Source organism: Sarcophilus harrisii, chromosome 2, assembly GCF_902635505.1.
Source record: "Sarcophilus harrisii chromosome 2, mSarHar1.11, whole genome shotgun sequence".
NCBI lineage: Eukaryota > Metazoa > Chordata > Mammalia > Dasyuromorphia > Dasyuridae > Sarcophilus > Sarcophilus harrisii.
In genome coordinates, this window is record NC_045427.1 from 477188748 (window position 1) to 477210897 (window position 22150).

General features: G+C 40.6%; 1 protein-coding gene across 2 annotated transcripts in view; it reads right to left on the reverse strand.

Annotated features, from left to right (window-relative positions):
* COL27A1 (collagen type XXVII alpha 1 chain) overlaps positions 1 to 22150 on the reverse strand; it is a 241862-nt gene that overhangs the window by 184534 nt on the left and 35178 nt on the right. For both annotated transcript variants that reach the window (XM_031954623.1, XM_023494250.2), the window contains exons 6-7: positions 9598 to 9651; positions 7756 to 7809 (exon numbers count right to left, since the gene is read on the reverse strand). In XM_031954623.1, the coding sequence (XP_031810483.1) occupies positions 7756 to 7809; positions 9598 to 9651 (108 nt within the window). The remainder of the gene's footprint in view (positions 1 to 7755; positions 7810 to 9597; positions 9652 to 22150) is intronic.

Consider the following 22150-nt stretch of genomic DNA (forward strand, 5'->3'; position numbering starts at 1 on the left):
AGGGGTACTTAATAAATATAAATATCCACCATCAACCACTGATCTCGGGATTTTAAGGGTACAAGAGAGAACCTAGTCCAGGTCCCACATTTTAGAGTCCATTGTTTGACATGTAAAAACACACATCTAGATTCTAGTGTGAGTAGGGAAAATAAAGGAAAAGAAAGACAGGTATGACAACCAATTTTAAAAGTGGTGAGGGCAGAAGTTTCCAGAATTTACACTCCAGACGAATAGAGGATCTCATTGTAATAACTTATAATGGAAAAAATATTGAAATGGGAGCCAAAAGCCTAAGTTTCTGCCCGTTAGGCACTGAGTGACTTCCTCTCTCTTTGACTCAGTTTCCCCAGCTGCAAAATGAGGGGTCAGATTAGATGACTGCAGTAGTCTTTTCCATTTATAATGTTCTGAGATTGTGGGGCTTGAGACTCCCCAGAATGCATTTGCAATAACAAGAGGAAACTTTTGGTCTTCAACAAGCCTTTCTAAACACCCACAGGCGCGTGCACAAAGATTCTCACATATACGACCCCAGGAAACTGGAACGCTTAATTACAAACAGAACAGAGTCAGTGAGATCCAAGTCATTGGGTTATTTTACAAGCATTCCTTCTATACCTACTCACTTCTCAGAGTGCTGAGTGCTATGTTTGCATCTGAAATCCCTGTGGTCAGCTGAAGCAAACATTGCCAACACTTAGTAGGTCTGGTCCCACAGACCCTCTTCCATACAATAGGCAAGTCATGGCCCAGAAATGAAGCTGGTTTGAGGTCACAGGGCTCAAAATGAGAAAGGAAATCATTTTTTAAAAAAGTATAACAAGCGATAGCCTCAAGCTTTTGCCCCCAGCCGACGTGTCCATGCTTTTTTTTTTTTTTTTTAAATTGGACAGACCTCTTCAGCGAGCCACGCTACCACATCTGCCCCCATCTAACTTCCTTTTCTCAATTTTGAAACATTTTTACTTAAAGTTTTGAGCTCCAAATTCTATCCCTCCCCTCCCCTCTCCTCTCTCTGAGATGGTAAGTAATCAGATATAGGTAATACATATGCAATGATGTAAAACATTTCCGTATTAGTCATTTTGTACAAGACGACTTGAATTTTTAAAAATGAAAGAAAAAAGCGAAAAATAGCCTACTTCAGTCTGTATTCAAACAATCTCAGTTCTTTCTTTGGAGGCAGATAGTATGCTTCATCATTAGTCCTGTGAGATTATGTTGGTGAGAAGAGCTAAGACATTCACAATTCATCATATAATATTGTTATTACTGTGTACAGGGTTCTGTTCCCCACCTAACTTTAGATGCTATCCATCTAGTCCAATGATTCCCTTTTACAGAGGAAGAAGTTGACGAACAAAGAGAAATGACTTGCCTAAAGTCACAAAGACAAGCAAAGTGGCAGAGATAAGACCTGAATCACTGTTTTCTGATTCCCCCATCTGGTGCTCCATCCATTCAACTAATTTCCTCCTATTAAAAGTAGCACATAACTATTATATCTGATTGCACAAGAAAGTGTAAATCAAAGGAATTTCCTGGTGGGCTGTGAGCCACCACAACCCAGTGTCAGCTCTCTTACTGAAGGAAGGAACATCACCAGTCTCCCGAAAGTCATCAGAACAGGGCTGTTTACCAGCCGGTGTCCATCTTCAAATAGATCCAAATGACAGGGGGATGCTGGCCAAAATGAGATGAGCCGCTATCTTCCTCAGACATTGTCTGGCAATTAAAGGCTGGGAACCACAAGGCCGGCCACAAGGCAGTCATTTCCCAGTAAGTGACAGGTACCCCTTTTGAGCCAGCACTGTTTTGACTGTCCCATTAATAGTCAGAGGTCCAAGGCAGAAATGCAACAGCAAACTCATGGGATCTGGGCGTCAGTGACAGTCTATGTAGGGCCCCTAGAGGTTTCTCTGGTAGAATTTATATTTATAATATGACTAGGTTTATATTTTGGTTTCTGGCCTGAATTAATCATTTACTTAAGACATTCAGGAAAAACCAGACATCACCTCATTGGTATTGTATCCAAAGCAGCACCCCATCTCCCCTTCCAGCCCGAGGAGGTTATCCTTGTTGTGCTCAGCAGATGCATAGTCTCATGCTTCCATTCCCGTGGGCCAGGGATCTGACAAACTTGATAATCACTGCCCCATGTCCAGCTTTTGAGCAAGTCCCAAGAGCACACTTGTTCATCTTGCACCCCAGGGCCATCGTTTGGGATGCTGTCTATGAGAAGCCTCAGCTACATGGAGAAGACCAGCATCCAAATCCATTTTCATAGCACCATCAATGTTAAACATGACTTCAGTTTCAAGACTCAAATTTTAAGGCCATGCAGTTATGGCATTTCCTTTTCTCTGCAGTGACTTTAAGTGAAAATCCATATGGTCCATAAAAATCTAAATGATCATGCCATTTTTCCAGTTTTACACATCAGTGCTATCAGTTCCAAGTAACGTAACCAGAGATCCACTCAGCAGTATATATGGCTCCCTATTACCTCAGAATCAGGTCTTTTAAGCCCTTCACAATCTGGCTCCAATGTTTCTTTTCATCCTTATTATACACTCTTCCTGTTCACAGACTTTTTGATGCAGCCAAACTTCTTGCTGTTATTTAAATGTGACCTTCAATCTCCCATCTCTAGGTTTTGCATAGGTTGGCTTCCATGTCTGGAAGCCTCCTTACCTCTGCTTCTTCAAGTCCCCAGTTTTCTCCAAAGTTCAGATCAAAGACCACCTCCTATAGTCTTCCTTGAATCCCTCAGCTCCTATTGCCTCCCCAACAATCTTCTATATATTTTGCACATAGTAATATATGTACATGGTGTTTTCCTCCAATAGAATCAGTCACTTAAGAAGCATTTATTAAGCATCTATTATATGCCAAGAAATAGGGTGGGAGCCGGAGCTACAAATAAAAGAGTGAATCAGTCTCTACCCTAAGGGTATTGCTTTATTTTTGTCCTTGTATACCTAATGTGAAACTCGAGCATATACTAGGTGTTTAATAAATGCTTATTTAATTGACTGATATTATCACCTAATCAAGTGCAGTACCTTGGAAATAGGAGATGCTTAATAAATACTTATTAAATGTAACATTTATCACTTATATATGTAGTATTGTATGTCTCATAATTCATTAGGAAGTAGGTGGGAAAGTTATCATTATTCCTATCTCACAAACTAGGAAACAGACACTAAGAGGTTCTGTGATGAACTGTATCACCTTAATCTCTCTTAGAGTCTTCTCATTTTGAAAATGGGGGATCTGAACTAAATGATCTCTCTAGCTCCTTCCAAGTATAACATTCCATGTTCTAATCTGGAATTATTTGGGGAAAAGGTTACTAAGCTGTTTATATCCTTTTACCCAAGTACAACATTCTATGTTCTAATCTGGAATTATCTGGGGAATGGGTTTCTAAATTCTTTATATCCTTTGACCCAAAAGGCAGAATGCTGTGTTCTAATCTGAAGTTACTACACTGTTCTTATCCTTTTGATCCATGATCCTTACTACTGGGCATATGGCCCAAGGAGGTTAAAACTGAAAGGCTCCAAATATGCCAAACTATCTTTGGCAGTCCTTTTGGTACCAATTATCAGAAAACTAGAAAAAGAGTGGGTACCCGCTGATTCCCAAGGAATGGCTCAAAAAATTGTGATACACAAATGGAATGGAGACTATTACACCTGAGGAAATAAAGATGAGAAATTAAAAAGAAGCACTGAAGCTTTATGTGAATGTTACCAAGAAAACAAAACCATGATAACAAGAACAATACACAACAGCAACAATAATATTTATAAAGAGTGTACTATGGGCCAGGTACCATGTTACACACTTTACAACATCAACCACCTTGATTTTCAGAACAACCCTAGAAGGTAAGTGCTATTATTACATACAATGACTACAGTGATATAGGTGAGAACAATACTGATAGCTGAACTAAAAATACACATCATCATCATCACTAGCATTTATATAGAGATTTAAAGATCTTCAAAGCGCTTTACAAAAATCATCTCATTTGACTCACAACCCTGTGATTGCTATAACCCTGGCGGGGGGGGGGGGGATAGATGCTATTATTATCCCCATTTTACTGGTGAGGAAACTGAGGCAAAGAGCTTAAATGACTTGCCCAGAGCCACATGGCTACTATGAATCTTGAGGTTGGATATGAATTCAGGTCCAATTTCAGCTACAGCCCTATCTACTATATATCCCTAGCTGCCCCTTGGTGACCAATAACTCCAGAGAGAAGATGAGGAAAAACACCTTGTTCTACATAACAGAAAAATTACTGGCTACAGACATATGTAGAGCATGTGTAGCTTGGTTTTATTTAAATGTTTAATAAAAGAGGGATCTATGATGGTGGGATAAATAATATTCAGAAATGATCAAGGTATAAAAAATAAAGGCCATCATTGAAACTTTTTTTTTAATGCTATGTTCTAAGGTTCTTTCCAGGTCAGACATCCAATGAACCTAAATTTTTTGATCTCCTCACCCACCCACTCTGAAATTATTTGTTTTGTTGTTATTTTTGTTTGTTTGTTTGTTTTTTACATTTGCTCAACTGTGTATCTATTGTTTGCTCCTAGGAGAAAATCATCTTCTTGAGGAGGAAGGGATTGTTTTCATTCCCAGTTCTTAGCACAGTGTTTGGCTTAAAGCGGCTGTTTTTAATAAATGTTTATTAAACTGAATTTAATTGAGGTCATATAATACATCTACTGCCAGGGAGCCTAAGGCTGGTGGATCTCTTGAGCTTAGGAGTTCTGAGTTAAAGTGGGCTAAGCTAATTTAATGTCTTCACTAAGTTTGGCATAAATATGGTGAATTCCCAAGAGCAGGTGTGAAGGGAGACCACCAGTTGCTTACAAAGGGGAGGTTCTACCCATGTTAGAAATAAAGCAGGTCAAGGTAGCATGGAAACATGCTGATCACAATGGGAACAAACCCATGAGTCGCCCCTGTATTTCCAGCCCAATTAAGAAAGGAAGAACTAGTCTTTTAAAAAATAAAAATAAAAAATAAATAAAAATAAATTTAAAAAATAAAAAAATAAAAAATGGATGAGATGGGATTTGACTCATCTGAGATCACCCAAAAAGTTAGTGATGGACTTGAGTCTAAAAACAAGTTCTTATAACTCCTAATAGTATCTTGTGAATACATCAATGTAGCATTTGTAAGGAAGGATGCAGATGGCATCAGCTACTGATGTGGTATCTTGATGCTTGTTTTGTTAGGAGCTTGTCCAAATAAGTTTTTCTGTCCAGTTACTGGCGAGGAGAACCCCAGCTCACCCACTTGGGATTCTAGGAAAAAGGATAAAGTCAACCAGCTAGGGATAGAACTTCCTGGAGAGAAATAAGAGACACACCCAGTGGCTGCCAAGGAAATATGAGCGGTGAACAATGGTACAAAGTGCTGAAAGTCCATGGGGGCTGACTGTAGGGAAGGTCAGATGCCTGACGCAGGAGAGCAGTGTCTGCTATTGAGATCATAGATCTCACAAAGAACCAGAAGATGGGAAGCCAAAGTGGCTCTGCCAACCAGACTCCTGCTATCTAAGCATCTGATCTGGGCATTTGGACCTGGATTGACATCACATGTGGAGTCTACTGCCGTCATAAGGAGAGGCTGCTTTATCAGTCAGATTTCCATCTCTAGAACTCTAAAAAAATCAGAATAACTGTGACTATCTCTACTGCAGGTAACTTTAGAAGGCTTGTTCTGCAGGCCTCCTGGGACATATAGCTATCTCCTGCATGTCTTCAAGTAAGCACGAAGGTCACGGTAGTTTCCCTTGAAAACCAGCTTCCCCAATGATTTACAAAGAGCAAGCCAGTTACATCTTTATCTAAAAGGACTTGCTAAGGGCTAGTTTCTAAAAATGTTCAGAAAAAAAATCGAATCTATTTGATCTTAACTCGAGACCCGTCTCTCCGAAGAGACCACACTCCAACTGGTGAGAGTTGGGCCAACTCGGAGACACACCAAGAAGATATCACTCTTCGTGGTATCCATCATGCCAGAAAAAGGGAGGACACCGTTACAGGTGACTCTGGTTGAAGGAAGGAGAATACTCATATATTCTCACAAAGGAAAAACTGTTTGTGGTAGATGGAGAAAACCCAGAAAAGAAACTGTCTTGTAGCTGGAAAGCTTAATTAGAAAAAACTACATAAGAATTTCCTGTTATGCCCAGATGACCCTTTTCCATTCACCCTGCCCAAACTGGTACAATCCTTATCCTAGATTCAAGCTCTCCTAGATTCTCTCTCTCCCTCTCTCTCTCCCCTCCTCTCTTCATACTTCTCCTTCTTCCTCCCCTTCTCCCTTTCCCTCCCCCTCTTCCTCTCCCTCCCCTTCTTCTCCCTCCCCTTCTCCCTCCCTTTCTCCCTTTCCCCCTCTCCCTCCCCCTTTTCTCTTTCCCTCCCACTTCTCTCCCTAGTAGACCAAGCTCCGTGATATTTAGACTGGATTGGGGCCAACAGGGAATTGAAAATGTATATTGTTTTGCCAAGTATTTTTTTCCAACCACAGACACCTTTTCTGAATTTAGAAAGACAAGTCATAGTGTATCCAAGTGAACAGGTTTGTCGTTTTGGTTTAGTCATGAGCTCCCTTTTACCTGAAGAAAGACCAGCATTCCAACCTGACCCTGGGGAACTCCTCCCCAGGTTAACATCGACCTTTGGGACAAAGTGAGAGAATTCTCTCCACCATCTGTTGATATTCCAGCCCAGATTCAGGGCTGGACAGATCAAAACCACCACACTCTGCTTTATAAGCTGCTAGTGTAGGAAAACTATGTAACTCACACTTCATCCATTAGACAGGGCTGCAGCCCAGAGGAGAGAGGCCCACAGTATTTTCCTGGGCCAAAAAAATCAGTGTTTCTCCACAGCTTGCAGACAATCTCAGCTTCTTGTCTGGGTCTGTCCCCTCCAGGTTTGTATGAAGAGGGCTGGAACTAACCTTTTGCACTGCTCTATCCTCCCAAGACTGAGTCCCCATTTTTCACCATCTAAATTCTCAAAAAATAAGGGTAAATGGAAGAGATGATTTTCCCCCTCCCCACCATAATGCAACCAACATCAAAGGAAGACCAGAGCTGAAATCCTAAACAAAGACTAAAGAAGAAGCTGGATGGGAGGGCAATAGTCAAAATCACAGATTATTGCTATGATGGGAAAGAGTCGGCAGCTGTAACCACAGCTGGAAATTGAGGCATCAGTTCCTTGATCCATCATTGGACATAGCCATTATTATATCATTAAAAAAGTCTGTGAACTGGTCTGAAGTTGTGAATCATTAGATTCACCAACAATGTGGAATGTTGGGAGGCCCTAAACTCAAGGTGCTTATGACTTAATTTGGAAGGAAGGTCCGATAGATAAAAGATCAACAAGAGAGGAGAGGAAAGGGCATTCTAAGCAAGGGACCAGGAAGGAACCAGACAGAAATTATTACTGTCTAGAAGAGGAAACTGAGACCCAAGGACAAGCAAGGTCACACAGCTAGATGTTTGCAGAATAGCAACAAAAACCTGAGGTTCTTAAATACCAGTCCAACTCTCTAAGCCCTACTTATGCTGCCTCAGTGTTCCCTCACCCAAATCACAGGGGTGTGGAGAAAGTACTAGGTACTAACAAATGGTGTCCAAACACAAGTAACAAGTTCTTCTAATGATTGGAAGAAAAGAAAGCCACTTACCTTCCGGCCAGTTGGTCCCGGAATCCCAGTCAGTCCTGGTAAGCCTACGTCTCCCTGAAAATACAAAGTGGGGTGATGCTATAACAACTATTCTGGCCAGCTCTGAAACACATGAGAGGAAGGAATCACCTGGAGGATCATCAACCTCCCATGTAGCCATTTGTCCTTGTTTCACAGGCTCCTTTATCCTGTCAGGAAAGTCTCGTCCTATGTACCAGATACATGGCATTTTCTCATCTTATGGCAACTGTCCAGAGAACTGAATTGTTTCCTACTTTCTTCGAAGCACACACCTTTAAGAGGCATTCCATCCAAGACTCCAACAATGGTTCTCTCCCTAGAGTGAGAATTTTAGATTCCAGACTGCGATATCTTTAACAGAGGCTAACAATGACACCTTACAATGACATCCAAAGGGGAAAAGAAGTGACTAGCTGCTGCTAATTCCCATGAGGTCCATAGGGTTGGGATTTTAAACAAAGACTCCACTAGTCTTGCTCCTGCTGGCAGGGTTTCTGGGTAGCATCCAGAGGGAAGCCAGACTAACTAACTGTAAAGTTCTTTCCCTTGTATATGAGATGCTGAGTGATCTTGTTCCTGGCTATTTAGGAGGAGGGTTGGATGGCGGGGCGGGGAGTGGATTTACAGGTTTCCGGTGCTTCTGGGTGATTACCACCCTCCAACTCCTTCGGTTTATTGGGGACGTTGTAAGGATGGATTAAATCCTCTGGCACAAGTCATTTCTATTTTATGACTTCAATGTACAGAATCCCAGGCCTCCCGGCTTTTCAGCCTCACAGAGCCCTTTATTATGTGATTTAAGTGATTGGACTGATGGTTGCCTTTTCCTACATAAAGGCAACTAACACACATCTATAATAACTAATGAAAGCGGAGAACCAGAGCTTTGGGCAGGGTTTCCCACTGCAGCTGGGAGTGCAGTATTCCCTGTAGGAATACCTGAAGGAAAGGCATGCTCAGAAAAGGGGGCTGAGAGCCTTATGTTTCCCCAGCTTTGGTGTCAGGGAAGCAGGGTACAAAGGAGAAAGGAAGGCACACAAAAAGGTCTTCACAAGGGATCCCAAGAGTGAGAAGGGAGCTCAGGGGCTGCCCATAATACTTATCACAGGGATCATAGGAAATCACTGGCAGGGACCTTAGCAAGACTGTCTCATAACCTAATCCAGCTTTTTGATTTTAAAGATGCAAAAAACCCAAGGTGAAAAAAGTGAGGAAGCATCATGCTTATAAATAAATGTTGAAGCCAAGATTCAAACTCCCCAAACCCAGTGCTCTTTCTACCACATTATGTGACCCAGACTTCCAGGATGCCTTCCAGAAGAAGGATGATTGGCAAAGCATTGGGGATTTAACAAAGATTGGGGACCATCATTTTAAATGATGGTCCAGGAAAGCTATTTCATTGGGTAACTCTGACAGCCTTACAAATGAGAGGCAGTCCAACCACCTACATGTGTTTTTTCTTTTCAGTTAATTGTCTGCCCCAGGAAGAATTTAGGTAGAAAGTCTACATAATCAATATTTTGCCTTGACATAAATCATCACTTACCCAAACTGGGAAGGTGAATACTTCTTAGAAAGGGAATTAACATCTCATAAAGCTGAAGATAATTGCAGCATTTTCTAGTTTGGGGCTGCTTGGAGGTAACTAAAGCGGTACTCTTGGGGTCTGAGGCTCTTCCTAACTCCTGAGAATTAATGGGATTTATATCTGCTGAGTTAGGTGGTGTAAAAAAAAAAAACCTAAAGCCTTGTTGACATCAGCTGATAATATCAACCCTTTCACCCCCACTCCCAGATCAGAGCACCTGAGAGACCTACCTTGTCACCATCATAGGCCTTTCCAGGGGAAAGCCCAGGATCTCCTTTTTGTCCCTAAAACAACAGAAAAAATCCAGTTTGTGACCATGTTAGGAAAGATTCCTCCCCTGAAAGCTTTGCTCCAAGATGTCCCTTATTCTCAGAAAATGGAGGCTCCCTCCAGTCCCTCTCACATCCCTCCTGATGGAAAGAAGGACCTCAACTACCCCACCTGGCTTCTGGCCAGCTTCAACTTTGTCAGCCTATCAACCTGGGCCACCACTTGCCCTCACCTCAACCCAGCTATGGAATCCTAGCACCTTCTAGCTTCATCTCCCTTGTTAGTTCTCAGTCAGGTTCCCTGTGAAGCAAGAAACACTTTCTTTCTGGCCATCCCCTTGAGGGCATCTCAAGCACACGCTGTCTCCAATCTATTTGACATGATTATCCTTTAATTAGTTGGTACCCAGGAAGTTAATACCCCTTCAGCGGCATACTGTGCTGTATTAGGGCTAGCACAGTCATATTAATAATATCTGACATTTTTACAGGTTTTAGAATATAAACATTACTTTCCTCATAATAAACCATGAGGTAATATAACTATTTTATACTAGTTTTATGATTTATACTTCTATATTATATTTATATTATACTCACTTTAGAATACTGAGGGTTTAAAGAATTTATGTAACTATTCCAGCATTGTAGCATATGTTTCAGAGAAAAGATACAAACCTAAATCTTCTGGCTCCAAGTTTAACCCTCTTTTTTTTTTCTAACAATCTTTTGTTCTCCAAAATTGTCTTGAATTTATTGTATGTTTGTATACACATGTATATATCTAAATATCTGAATATATTTGTTTCTATATACATATAACTTATGCCATACTTATATATGCCATATGTGTGTGGTATCATTATGCAATAGTTTTTCAGTTGCGTCTGGCTCCTTATATCTCCATTTGGGTTTTTTGGGGGGCAAAGATACTCCTTCTCCAGCTCGGGAAACAGGTTAAGTGACTTGCCCAAGAGTACCAGTCAGTAAATGTCTGAGATCTATTTGAACTCAGGAAGATGAATCTTCCTGACTCCAGACCTGGCACTCCACCTACTGTTCCACCTGGCTTATATCTAAACACATACACATGTATATTTGTGTGCCTTATAGACATGTGCACGTGTGTGCATATAACACATGCACATGTATGTATAGATAGATATTGAATAAATAGCCTATGAATGTACCCATTTCTCCCTATAGAATGTAAGCTCTATTTTATCTGGTATCACCAGCACCTGGCATGACTAGCACATAACTGGTGCTTGATAAATGCTTGTTGATCGATTGTTTTAAAATTATTGTCAATTAAGAGGGTCCAGATTCTAAGATACTATGCTGCTGATTGATGGCACAGAGAGAAGCAATTAGTCTCTGAGATGGGAGGGAATGCCTTTCACAGATTGATCCAACATCCTCTGTGAATAATAAGCAGATACATAGGATCAAACAGCCTCAAGGTTTGGCTGAGCATCCAAAAACAGGCGGATGTTCCAAAAACACACTCGGGTCAGCAGGGAGCATGGAAAGGCAGAACTAGCCTCCTTAGCTGGACCAGTTGAGAGTCATTCCCTAATGCCTTCGCTTTTGGTTTTTTCTAGCTTATTTGAAGGGACCTTAGGGACACAGCAACCACAATCTTTTTGGAAACCCACCTATGTCAAGATTTCTTTATTATAATTTTTTTCCTAATAACAAACCTGAAGTAACACCCATCCTTATTTCTCTGTCATTACTGACTGGGCCTTAGCTGTATGCACTTTGATTTTTAGCATTCCTTATCCTCCTGGATAAAAACTCACATTCAAATAATTTGGAATTATTCAAAGAAAGTGACTATATCAAAGCAAGCATCATATGCAATGAGGATAACACAAGAACGTTTTCCAATAAATACAGGAGTCAATCAAAGAGACCCACTCTCCTTCTATTATTTATGTAGTTCTGGAAGTGCAATAACACTAAGACAAGAGAAGAAATTGAAAGCATAAAAATGGATAAAGAGGAGGAAAAAAACTATCCCTCTTTGCTGATGATATGATGGTATACTTAGAAAATCCTAGTGAATCAGCAAAAGTACTAATTGAGATAATGAATGGCTTTAGCAGCAATGCAGGCTACAAAATAAACTCTCAAACATCAACTACATTTCTATAAAATAAGAAAATCTAAGATGCAATAATAGAAAAGGAAATTCCATTACAAGTAATTACAAAATGCACCACGTATTTGGGAATCAATCTACCAAAGCACACAAAAGACTTGTATAGATTCAATTACAAAGTGCTCTTTAAAAAAATAAAAGACAAATTAAGAAAGGATTATTCTTATTCCCAGAGAAATATTTAGTACACCAATATAATGCCAAAATAATAAAAGTAACAATACAACCAAAGTTAACTTACATTTTTAATGTCATAACAAATATCAAAAGAATATGTTACAGCACTTCATAAAATAATAAAATTCATTTGGAAAAATGAAAGATTTAGAAAATCAAAGGAAATTATGGAGAAAAGTAGGAACAAAGTAGGAATCATACATCCAGACCTTTATAAAGCAGTAGTCATAAAAATCATTTGGTATTGGTTTAAAAACAGCAATCAATGGAACAGATTAGAGAAGGGAGAATAAGAAACAATGGAATTCAATAACCCAGTGTTTAATCATCTCAAATCATAAATTACTTGGGAAAGAACTCCCTATTTGAGAGGAAAACTGCTAGTAAAACTGGAAAGCATTCTGGCAGAAATTAGATTTAACCCAAAACCTTATAATATATTCCATAATACAGTCTAAAAGGATACATAACCTAAATATTAAAGGTCATACTATTAAAAATTAGAAAAGAAACAGATCATATACTTTTCTATGGGTAGGATCAATTAGTCAATTAAATAGTTAAGTATTTTCTATATGCCAGTTACCATGTTAAGAACTGGACATACAAAAAGAGGCAAAAGATCTCTCAAAAAGCTTATAATCTAATGAGGAAGTAACATGCAAATAAACATGTCCAAAAGCAAACTATATATAGGATAAATAGGAAATAATCAACAGAGGGAAGGCACTAGAATTAAGAGGTATTGGTCAAGATTTCCTATAGAGGGTAGGATTTTATCTGGCACTTAAAGAAAGCCAAGGAAGGCAGAGATGAGGAGGATGAGCATTCCAGAATGGGACAGAGGTAGAGAAAATGCCCGGAGCTGAGAGATGGAGTATCTCTCTTATTTGTGGAACAGTCAGGAAGCCAGTGTCAGTGTATTGAAGAATATATGTTGGGGAGTAAAGGATAAGAACACCAAAAAAGGTAGGAAGGGGTAAGGTTATGGAAGGTTTCAAAGTCTTCTGTCAAAAAGAACATTTTGTAATTAATCCTAGAGGGCAATGGAGGAGAGAGTAGCAGAAGGTATCTGAGTGATAGAAGATGGGAAAGATGCTCACAGAGAATGGTTTCAAATATTTTGTTGTAAAATATGAGGTAGGGTTCTCACCTCAGGGTAGAGAGGAAAGAGGAAGTCATAGGAGATCTTAGGATGGAAAGAGCTACATGAGTTGTTGTGTAAAGTGAGATAATGAGTTGACAAGAGAGATATAGAAGGATTGCCAAGTAGCAGTGAGGGCCATGTGAAATTGGGTAACAAATTTAGAATGGACTCATAACAGTTGTACGATTTTTCTCCACCTTTGTTTTTCAGCATGATATAAAGGAGCAAAGGTGATGACTGGTGAGCTAAGATAGAGGTTCAGCAGGGCACAATCAGTGAAATTATGAGGAAGCCAAGAATTCAAGAAAGAAGGACAATGTATGGTTAAATTAGTTCACTAAGGGGTCAAAATGGATAAAGGGGGGAACTAATGAAGGGAAGATATCCTGCGAAAGAATTGAAGGGTAAAGGATAGGATGTGTTTTAACATATTCCTTCCTTCCTTCCTTTCTTTTCTTTTTTCTTTCTTCCTTCCTTTCCTCCTTCCTTCCTTCCTTCCTTCCTTCCTTCCTTCCTTTCTCTCTTTCTTTCATTCTTTCCTTTCTATCTTTCTTTTTCTTTCTTTCTCATGGTTTTTTCCTTTTAGTTAGTAAAAGAATTTGGTATCTAAGATACATAATTAAGACATATTATATTTAATATACATATATGTATATATTTACGTGGTATATTTTTATACACACACATGCACATGTGGCCAAAAACCATTCTCCAGTAAATATGCCATCAAAAATATATATAGTTCTCAAAAGAAAAACTGCAAACTCTTAATAGCTTCATGCAAATATACTTCAAATTACTAATAATAAGAGAATTCCAAATCAAAATAATCCTGAGTTTACAAACTCACATTCTGCAAATTGACAAAGATGACAAAAAATGGCAACAGTCAATATTGGGAGAAACGAAGGAAAATAGGCAAACTAGTGCATATAAATATGACTATTTTGGAAAACAAGTTGGAGTAATGTAAAGAAAGTGACAAAATGTCTATACTTTTTGACCTAGAGATCTCCTTTATGCTTCCAGAACTTATACCTCACGGAGGCCATTGAGAAGAACCACTCCCCACAAACATATACACATTTCCCCTGCCACATATACCAAAAAATTTGTAGCAACACTTTTGTGATTGCAAAGAACTGGAAACAAGCTGGATAGCCATTAACTGGGAGATGGTTAAACCTGCTGTGGTATAAGAATACAATGAAATATTACTCTGCTGTAAGAAATTCCTTCTCCAATGTGTCTCCATTTTATAGATGAATATCTGAAGCAAATAGGAATTAAGTGACTTGCCCAGAGACACATAGCTAGTAAATGTTTAAGGCTGGATTTTAACACAGGGCTTCCTAACTGAGACCAGAACTCCATCCACTTTACTTATCACCTAGCTACACCACACAATGACTATAACAATACAAATGAAAACAACAACCACATTAAAAAGTCAAAAGTGGATGTAATGAAATGATAAAGATCGAGCATGATTTGAAATAAGAAATATAAGAAGACAGATAAGTTTGGAGGTCTGTAAATGTTGCACATCATATATGTTTTCATATTTTTTCTATGTATTTATGTCAATTTTTCCTCTTCTTTACTGTTGGTTACTATTTGTTATGTAGAATAGTTCTCTGGAAGGGAAAGAGGAAGGATACTAGGAAAAATATGGCAATGTAGAAAAAAAGACATCAATAAAAACTTATTTTTTTAAGTGACTACATCCTTTGACTCAAAGTTGCTTATGGCCTGGCCTCATACCCCAAAGGTAGATCACTAATAAAAAAGAAAGTCTTCATATCCATCAAAATTGTAGCAAAATTTGGAGTAGTAAAAAATTAGAAACAAAATAGATGGTCTTCATTTGGGGAATGATAAACAAGTTGGTCCAGTAATCTAATGGAATATGAGAGAGAGAGAGAAAGAGAGAGAGAGAGAGAGAGAGAGAGAGAGAGAGAGAGAGAGAGAGAGAGAGAGAGAGAGAGATATGCTGTGCATTCATAACAGCCAAGCCCCAAAGAAGATACACAAGAAGGCATGATTCTACCATTTATTGCAGAGATGGAGATGAGGGATGTGGAATGATGTGTAGAATGTCAGATTCCTTTGAAGCAAGCGACAAGAAGAGATAGTACCTGCTTAATAAATACTTGTTGACTGACTGATTGATTGCTGAAATGTTTTCTCCATTCTGCTCTTTTTATTCTTTTATTGTAAAGGGATGGCTCTCTGGAGATGAAGGAGAGACACAACGAGAAGCTCACATGATGTAAAATGAAGATATCAATAAAAATTTATTTTTTAAAGATCACATCCAGGTTTTTCCACTTTATCTCAAGCCAAGAATATTACATTAGTTTCTCTTCCTTCTTTTGAGCTCAGCTATTCCAACTTCTCATCTCTACAGCACAATGGAATGTTTTCTGACTCATTCAGAATATCTGAGTTCAAATCCTAGTTCAGATACTTGGCTATGCAACCCTGGGCAAATAATATAATCTCTGCTAGCTTCCTTTTTCTTATGGAGATAATAATAATGTCTATTAACTTCCAAGCTTTTTACACTGATTCATTCCAGGTTATTTGTTTCTACTGAACCTGGGCATTTTGCATACTTCTGTTCTACAACCTTAAACTACATTCTGCCCCCCATCACTATCCCCCAAACTCTGTTCCTGTTGGCTAAGTCCACCCACGGTTCCAATGCCTTTTATGTTCACATCTCAGAGCTTGCTCCTGTGTTACTGAAGATTTATTAATGGCTAAAAAAAGGATGCCAGATTCTCCACACACACACACACACACACACACACACATCCTCCCCTTGCCAGTTAAGGGGGATTTTCTAGGCCACTAGGACACCTTAGTCCCAAGAGGGCATGCCAAGGGAACATCCCAATGAGAATTCCAAAATCATGTGCAGGGGAAAGAAAAAAGAATAGGACATGGGGGAAAGAAGAGGGAACAAGCAAAGAGAAAACAATGCAAACAATGGGGGAGCAATGGAGAAAAGGCCCCCCGTAGTCTTGGAATATATGCAGTGTGGTAGAAAAAGGACTTAGTGCCAGAAAACTCAGGTTTAAGGGAGTCCCTTTCTACCACTTACTAGCCAGGTGAATTTGGACAAGTCATTTAGACTCTGCAAGTTTAGAAATAAGACTAAGAATGAAAAAAAAATTTAATTAAAAAGACTAAGAAGAATCCTGGCTCTGTTATTTACTGCCCATATGACCTAAGGCAGATGACTTCATTTTTATAGGCAAGATGAGAGGGTTGGTAGACATGAGCTAGACCTTTCAGATCTAAAAACCATGATTACTATTACTAACACGTAATCACGCCACATTTTAAAGACATATATGTTTGTCTATTCTTCCAAAGGTACCTCCCCAGGTGTCTTTTTGAAATTCTATTATTAGAAATCCATGTGAATATGCCTAGGAAAAGAAAGATACCACATTGTTCTACTTGTCAGGTGCTACTCAGTAGGAGTATATTCCAAAGCTTTTCTTCAGATAGAGCAGGAGGGAAATAAAGATTCTAGGGTCAAAGGAGTGGAAGAAAAGAGCTCCACAGGAGAAGGAAAGGCTGCAAGAAGGGGAGGTTGGAGGGGCCAGAAATAACTGAGCGGGATCCTGATCTTGGGCAATCACTGTACTCAGACTTGAACCAGGCCTGTCCCCTTCTGAGTCCAGAATCCCCTATCCCCAAGACCTGTCTGCTGACACCGGGATATGTGGCTACCGCTGATGGACTTTATGCATCCTCAGCATCTTCACAGAGCGCTCATCCAAGCTCAGCCAAAGTGCCACTGAGCTAACAGGCCCTTCCAGCTCTGAGCTAAGGGGGCAGATCTCAGAAAGTCAAGTAGTAGAACCTCCTTGAGTCATAATTATTCCTATCCCAATCCCCGTCTCCCCAATCCTTGCCAAGCCTCCCTCCTCCCTCATCATTGTCTCTAGCCCAGCCCTCCAACCTATTTTCTCCATTCCTTCCAGCTTTCTCCAGCAGGGGAACGTGTTCTTGGCGGCTGGCGGCATGGAACGCCACTGATTCATTACAGATGTATCGGGGCAAATTGTGAATGAAGGCCGGCAAGGGCTGCCAAATAGTAAGTGAAGTCATGCAACTAATCTCCCCATGTACACAGCCTTTATCGAAGTGGAGGCTGTTGTCTGAGGGCTCCTTCTTTCTGGATTCTCTAGGGGGGCTGTCCTCGTAACCAGATGTCCCATTGCTACCTGCTCCCAGCTGTAACTCCCTCTCTACCATCATTGGGCATAAAACCCTAACTCAGCCAAAGTCAAGACCACAGATGTGTTCAGCAACCTGGCCTCTGGGGACCCATCTATTTTAAACCTCTGCCACCTAGTCCACAGCCCAAAGCTAAAGGTTTCCATCTCCACTACTAATGGTGCCAAACCACAATCCCCAGTGAAACATGGAAAATCCTCCTCCTCCATCCTAGTATGAACCAGGAAACTGGGTTGCATTTTGGGAAATGGTCTAATATTTTAGCCCTGGGAGTCGGCCATGGAGAAAGATGGCTCTTCCAGGACTCTATACTGGGATGTAGGAAGAAAACTCTCCAGGTCTGAAATCATTTTGTTTGCTAGGAGATCGGAAAAGCAGCTGCAATGCCAGGTAGTATTTTCCATGATCAAAAACTTGGGCCTGGATCAACCCATCCTCAGTCCAAGATGAAGGGGCTCTTCTTTCTGTGGCTTTGTCAAGCTGCCTCATGAACATCTCGCTCCAAACTGCTAAATTCAGCTTGAGAATCAGTCACCCAAAATGACAATAGTAAAGAGTAGAAACATGGGTTCTACAGTTCTCTGGCACCTCACAAAAGGGATGAATAGAAAAGGAATATGGCACTTCAATACAATCCTTGAAAGAAAAGAACTATAGAACATAATTTTGAGGTAAGAAATCAAAAACAATGACACAAAGTAGATTTCCCTAAACTGTAGGAAAGCAAAGGAGATATCAAATCAGAAAGAACCTCAGAATGGAAAGGGTTAAAACTGAATCAGAAGAAATCTTAGGCATCAATTAGTCCAAACTCTTTACTTTTCAAAATAGGAAACTGAGGCTTGGAGAGGTCAAGAAATTTCATTTTTGTGTAAGCTCCTTGATGGCAAAGGCCTTGTTTTATTTTACTCTGTATCTGTCACATCACCAAACACAATATAATGCACACTGGAAGTGCTTAATGAATATCTGTTCTATTATATTCCATCGCATGAGATGACCATGGAAGATAAGATCAGAACCAGATAGGTAATTGATCCCCAATGAACCTGGCTTTAAAACTGGCCATCTCTGTAGATTCCTACAGGGTTGAGGCTCATAGCCTCACCGCCACTGAAAGAATAGGAAACTGAGACCAACATCAACCAACATTCCCTCCTCTTCTCCCAGCTCCCCAGAACAACAAACCCTATTTCTCTAGTTCAGCCAAGGCCTAAGGAGCCTCTACCAAAGACAGACTAAACTATCTGAGCTAAGAAGCCAAGGTGACCCTAACAACAAGTCACATTTACATAATCTTAGGATATTGTAAACCACCATCCTTACACCAGCCCTGTAAAGATGATATTATGAGCATTATTATCTTTCTTTTACAGATGAATAAACTGAAGCTCAGAAAAGTTAAATGATTGCATGGGATTGGAATACACCCAAAGGAAACATGCATGGAGATGGGTTTGCAGGGACTCCAACACCTATTACATGATCTATTTAAAGTTGGAAGGAAGTTCAGGAATCATCTAGTCTAACTCTATTCCCAAAACACACACTCTACTTTACAGATAAGGAAACCAAGGCCTTGGGTTAATTTGCCCTTGGTGACACCGGGTTTGAAATCCTGGTGCTCTGAATTTAAAATTAGGGTTTTTTTTCACAACCTCACTGTTTCCCTAAGCATGTTTCCGCCATCAGAATGAGAGTTTCCTGAAAAAAGGGGCCAGTTCTGTGCCAAAGACCAGGTGTCTACCACCCCAAGAGGAAGGACTGTGTCTCATCCATAGTTCTTAGTGCATGTGTGGTGAGCTGTGCCTCCCCATCAAAATGCAGCATATCCTCAAACCTTTTGCCCCAAGCCCCATCGACCTGCTGGAAGGCTCCCACTCATCTCTCCACAGTGACGGATCATGGACATCTGCCAGTAGCATCAGGACTGATGCTCACCCAGGGCCACATATATTGCTAATGCTTAGTTCCACCAGGAGGTTTGGGACTATAGATGGGAAGAGGAAGCTTCCCTTCTAGACATGCAGATTCAGCTTTGCTCATCAGTACATCTGCTGAGCTTTTTCTCCTGGTCCATCCTCCCTCCAAGATATAGACCAGAAGCAGCTGGGGGAACAAAGGGCAAATGTCATGACTTGTTAGTCTTAAAGCCAGAATGTAAACCCCTTAATCTGGAGTCAGAATTTAAAACAAAAAGCAAAACAACAAAAACTACTTCATTTGGAGACAAAAGACTGGGATTGAGTTCCAGTTATACCACTAGCCAAGTCCAAAATCTGGCTCTGCTGGGGTGAATGCAGACTGAATGGGACCCTGGGTTATATTTAACCCTTCTGATTTCCCCATCAGTAAAAAGGCAAGAATGATATTCTTTACCAACCAGATAGGGCCATTATGAAGAATGCACAAAATAATGTATTCTAGTGCTTCACAAACTGTGAAATGCCACAATGAACTATGGTCCATGGTGAGCTATGATTATTAAGACTAAGTTCATCAGGAAAGGGCTGACCCCAGCAGAAGAACAACACAGCTCCTTCTGGCTGGAGACACAGCCCAGTGGGAGAAACACCTCCTACGCTTTTGTTCCCAGAATCCTCGCCCTTATCTATTAAAAATTATAAAGGACTGAAGTCTTCTTGCCTGGCAGTCCAAAGTACACAGGCACAAGACTGTAAGCTGGGCCATTTGGACTCACTTTCAGCTATTAGCAGCAATCCCCCAGTTGGTCCCCACCCACCCCTTACCCCTCCTCCCCGGCCACACCAGCCAGCTACTTTCCAAAATTGATTGCTAAGTGGCTGCCCAGCCCCGTCTTGCCTTGGCTTCCCCCATCGGCCACATATGCTGGTGGGTGAGGCAGACCGGCCTGCCAGCCTGCCAGTGCTGGTGCCTCTGTAAGTCAGGGGCCCAAGCGAATGGCACATTCACAGAGAGAAGTGCACAGCTGGGTGGGGGAGGAGGAAGCGGGGGAGGAGGGTGTAGCAATTGGGGAATCTCTCTCTGGCTGTAGAAATGAGCCTTGGAAAGCAACCGCTGCAGGAAAGTCTTCAAGAAGAACACTACATTTACTAGCATGCTACAGTAGAAAACTCAAAGTGTTCAAATTCTGCTTGCAAGATTTTAGGCAAGTCAATATCCTCTGCTAGGGTTCCACCTTCTTATTTCTATGTGAGGTGATAAGATTGAATGATCTCCAATGTTTCCTCAAACTCCTATTATTATGATGCTCCCACATATGACATCATCCATCCTTCTGCCTCTGAGTTTCCCTTCCTGATAGATTATATATTTATCTGTAAATAGACATAAAACATTTCAGTCTTTTCAGTCTTCCCCAAAGTAATCTAAACTTAATATCCAGCCTTTAGAATGGAACACTATAACTGGGAAGGTATATGCTAAGCCAGGAGTGACATAAGGCAAAGGGTGCCACCGATAGAGCCAGAAGCTAGTGCCAGCCACTCCATTTACTGGCTGAAGAATCATGGGTTCAGTTGCTTTCCTTCACTGGACCTCAAATTCTTCTTCTTTAAATGAGAAGGATGACTAGACTTGATGATTTCTCAAGGTCCCTTCTAGCTCTGATAATCATTAAGTCTATACCAAGGGCTTGTCATGGGCTACCATGACCATAGAATATCAAAACTGGAAGGTACCTTTGGGGCCATCCAGAGCTACCCCACATTTTATAGATGAGGAAACTGAGGGGACTTGCCAAGGTAACATAAATAATAAGAAAGAGTTAAGATATGAACTCAGTTTCTTTGATTCCAAATCCACTGTTCTTTTTTACATTGATTCTTGACTGATATACCCCATAGTAATTAGTTTAAATGGGGTTTGAACCAGTCTTCTCCTTCCAAAATGCAGTGCCCTTTCCACTACACTAAGCCAGACCCAGATATCACCAGAGTTGAAGACAAAACATTATTTTTTCTTCCTAACTATGGTACAGTTTTATCTCATTCTACAATGTGGTCAGGAAATTTGAGCTAAAAAAACCCATAAAAGCAAAAAGCAGAGCTTGAAGTAAAAACCCGAACTTGGTCATCTGCCCATGCAAAGAAGAGAGATTTCTGAAGCCCCTTTCTGCAGATCAGACAGGAAGAGAGGATCTCCAAATGAGTCAGCTTGGTCTTTCCCTTCCATCAGCAATCTGGAAGCCACAGAGCCAAAGGGATGGGAAGAAGGAGGAGGAAAAAAGAAGAAAGAAGAGATAGGGAGGAAAGGGAGAGGAAAGAGAGAGGGATGGAGGAAGGGGAGGAAGAAACAAAGAAATAAAGAAGAGAGAAAGGAAGAAGAGAAGGGAGAGAAAAAAAGAGAAAGAAGAGAGAGGGTAAAGAAAGGAGGGAGATAGAAAAGGGGTGAAGAGGGAAGACAGAGATATACACAGAGGGACAGAGACAGACACAGAGAAAAGTGACAGAAAGAGAGATACAGACATACACAGAGACAGAGAGAGACAGACAGACAGACAGAGAGAAAGCACTCTAGTCCCTGACATTCAGCATAGCTCTTTCTGCCTGTCTGTCTGTGTGTATTCCTGTGCTTTTCTCATGCTGAAGGACCATAAATGATTAGACTCACCCTCCAAATGTAATCTGGAGAGCAGTGATGAGGCAACACTCTGGGTCACACGAAGATGTAACGTTCACTGGGAGAACCTTCCCAATGCAAAACAGATGCCCCAGCTCAGAGAAGCTGATTTCTTTTCAAGCTGGAGGGGGGATCAGTCCAGTTCCCAAGGTGGCAATACTACT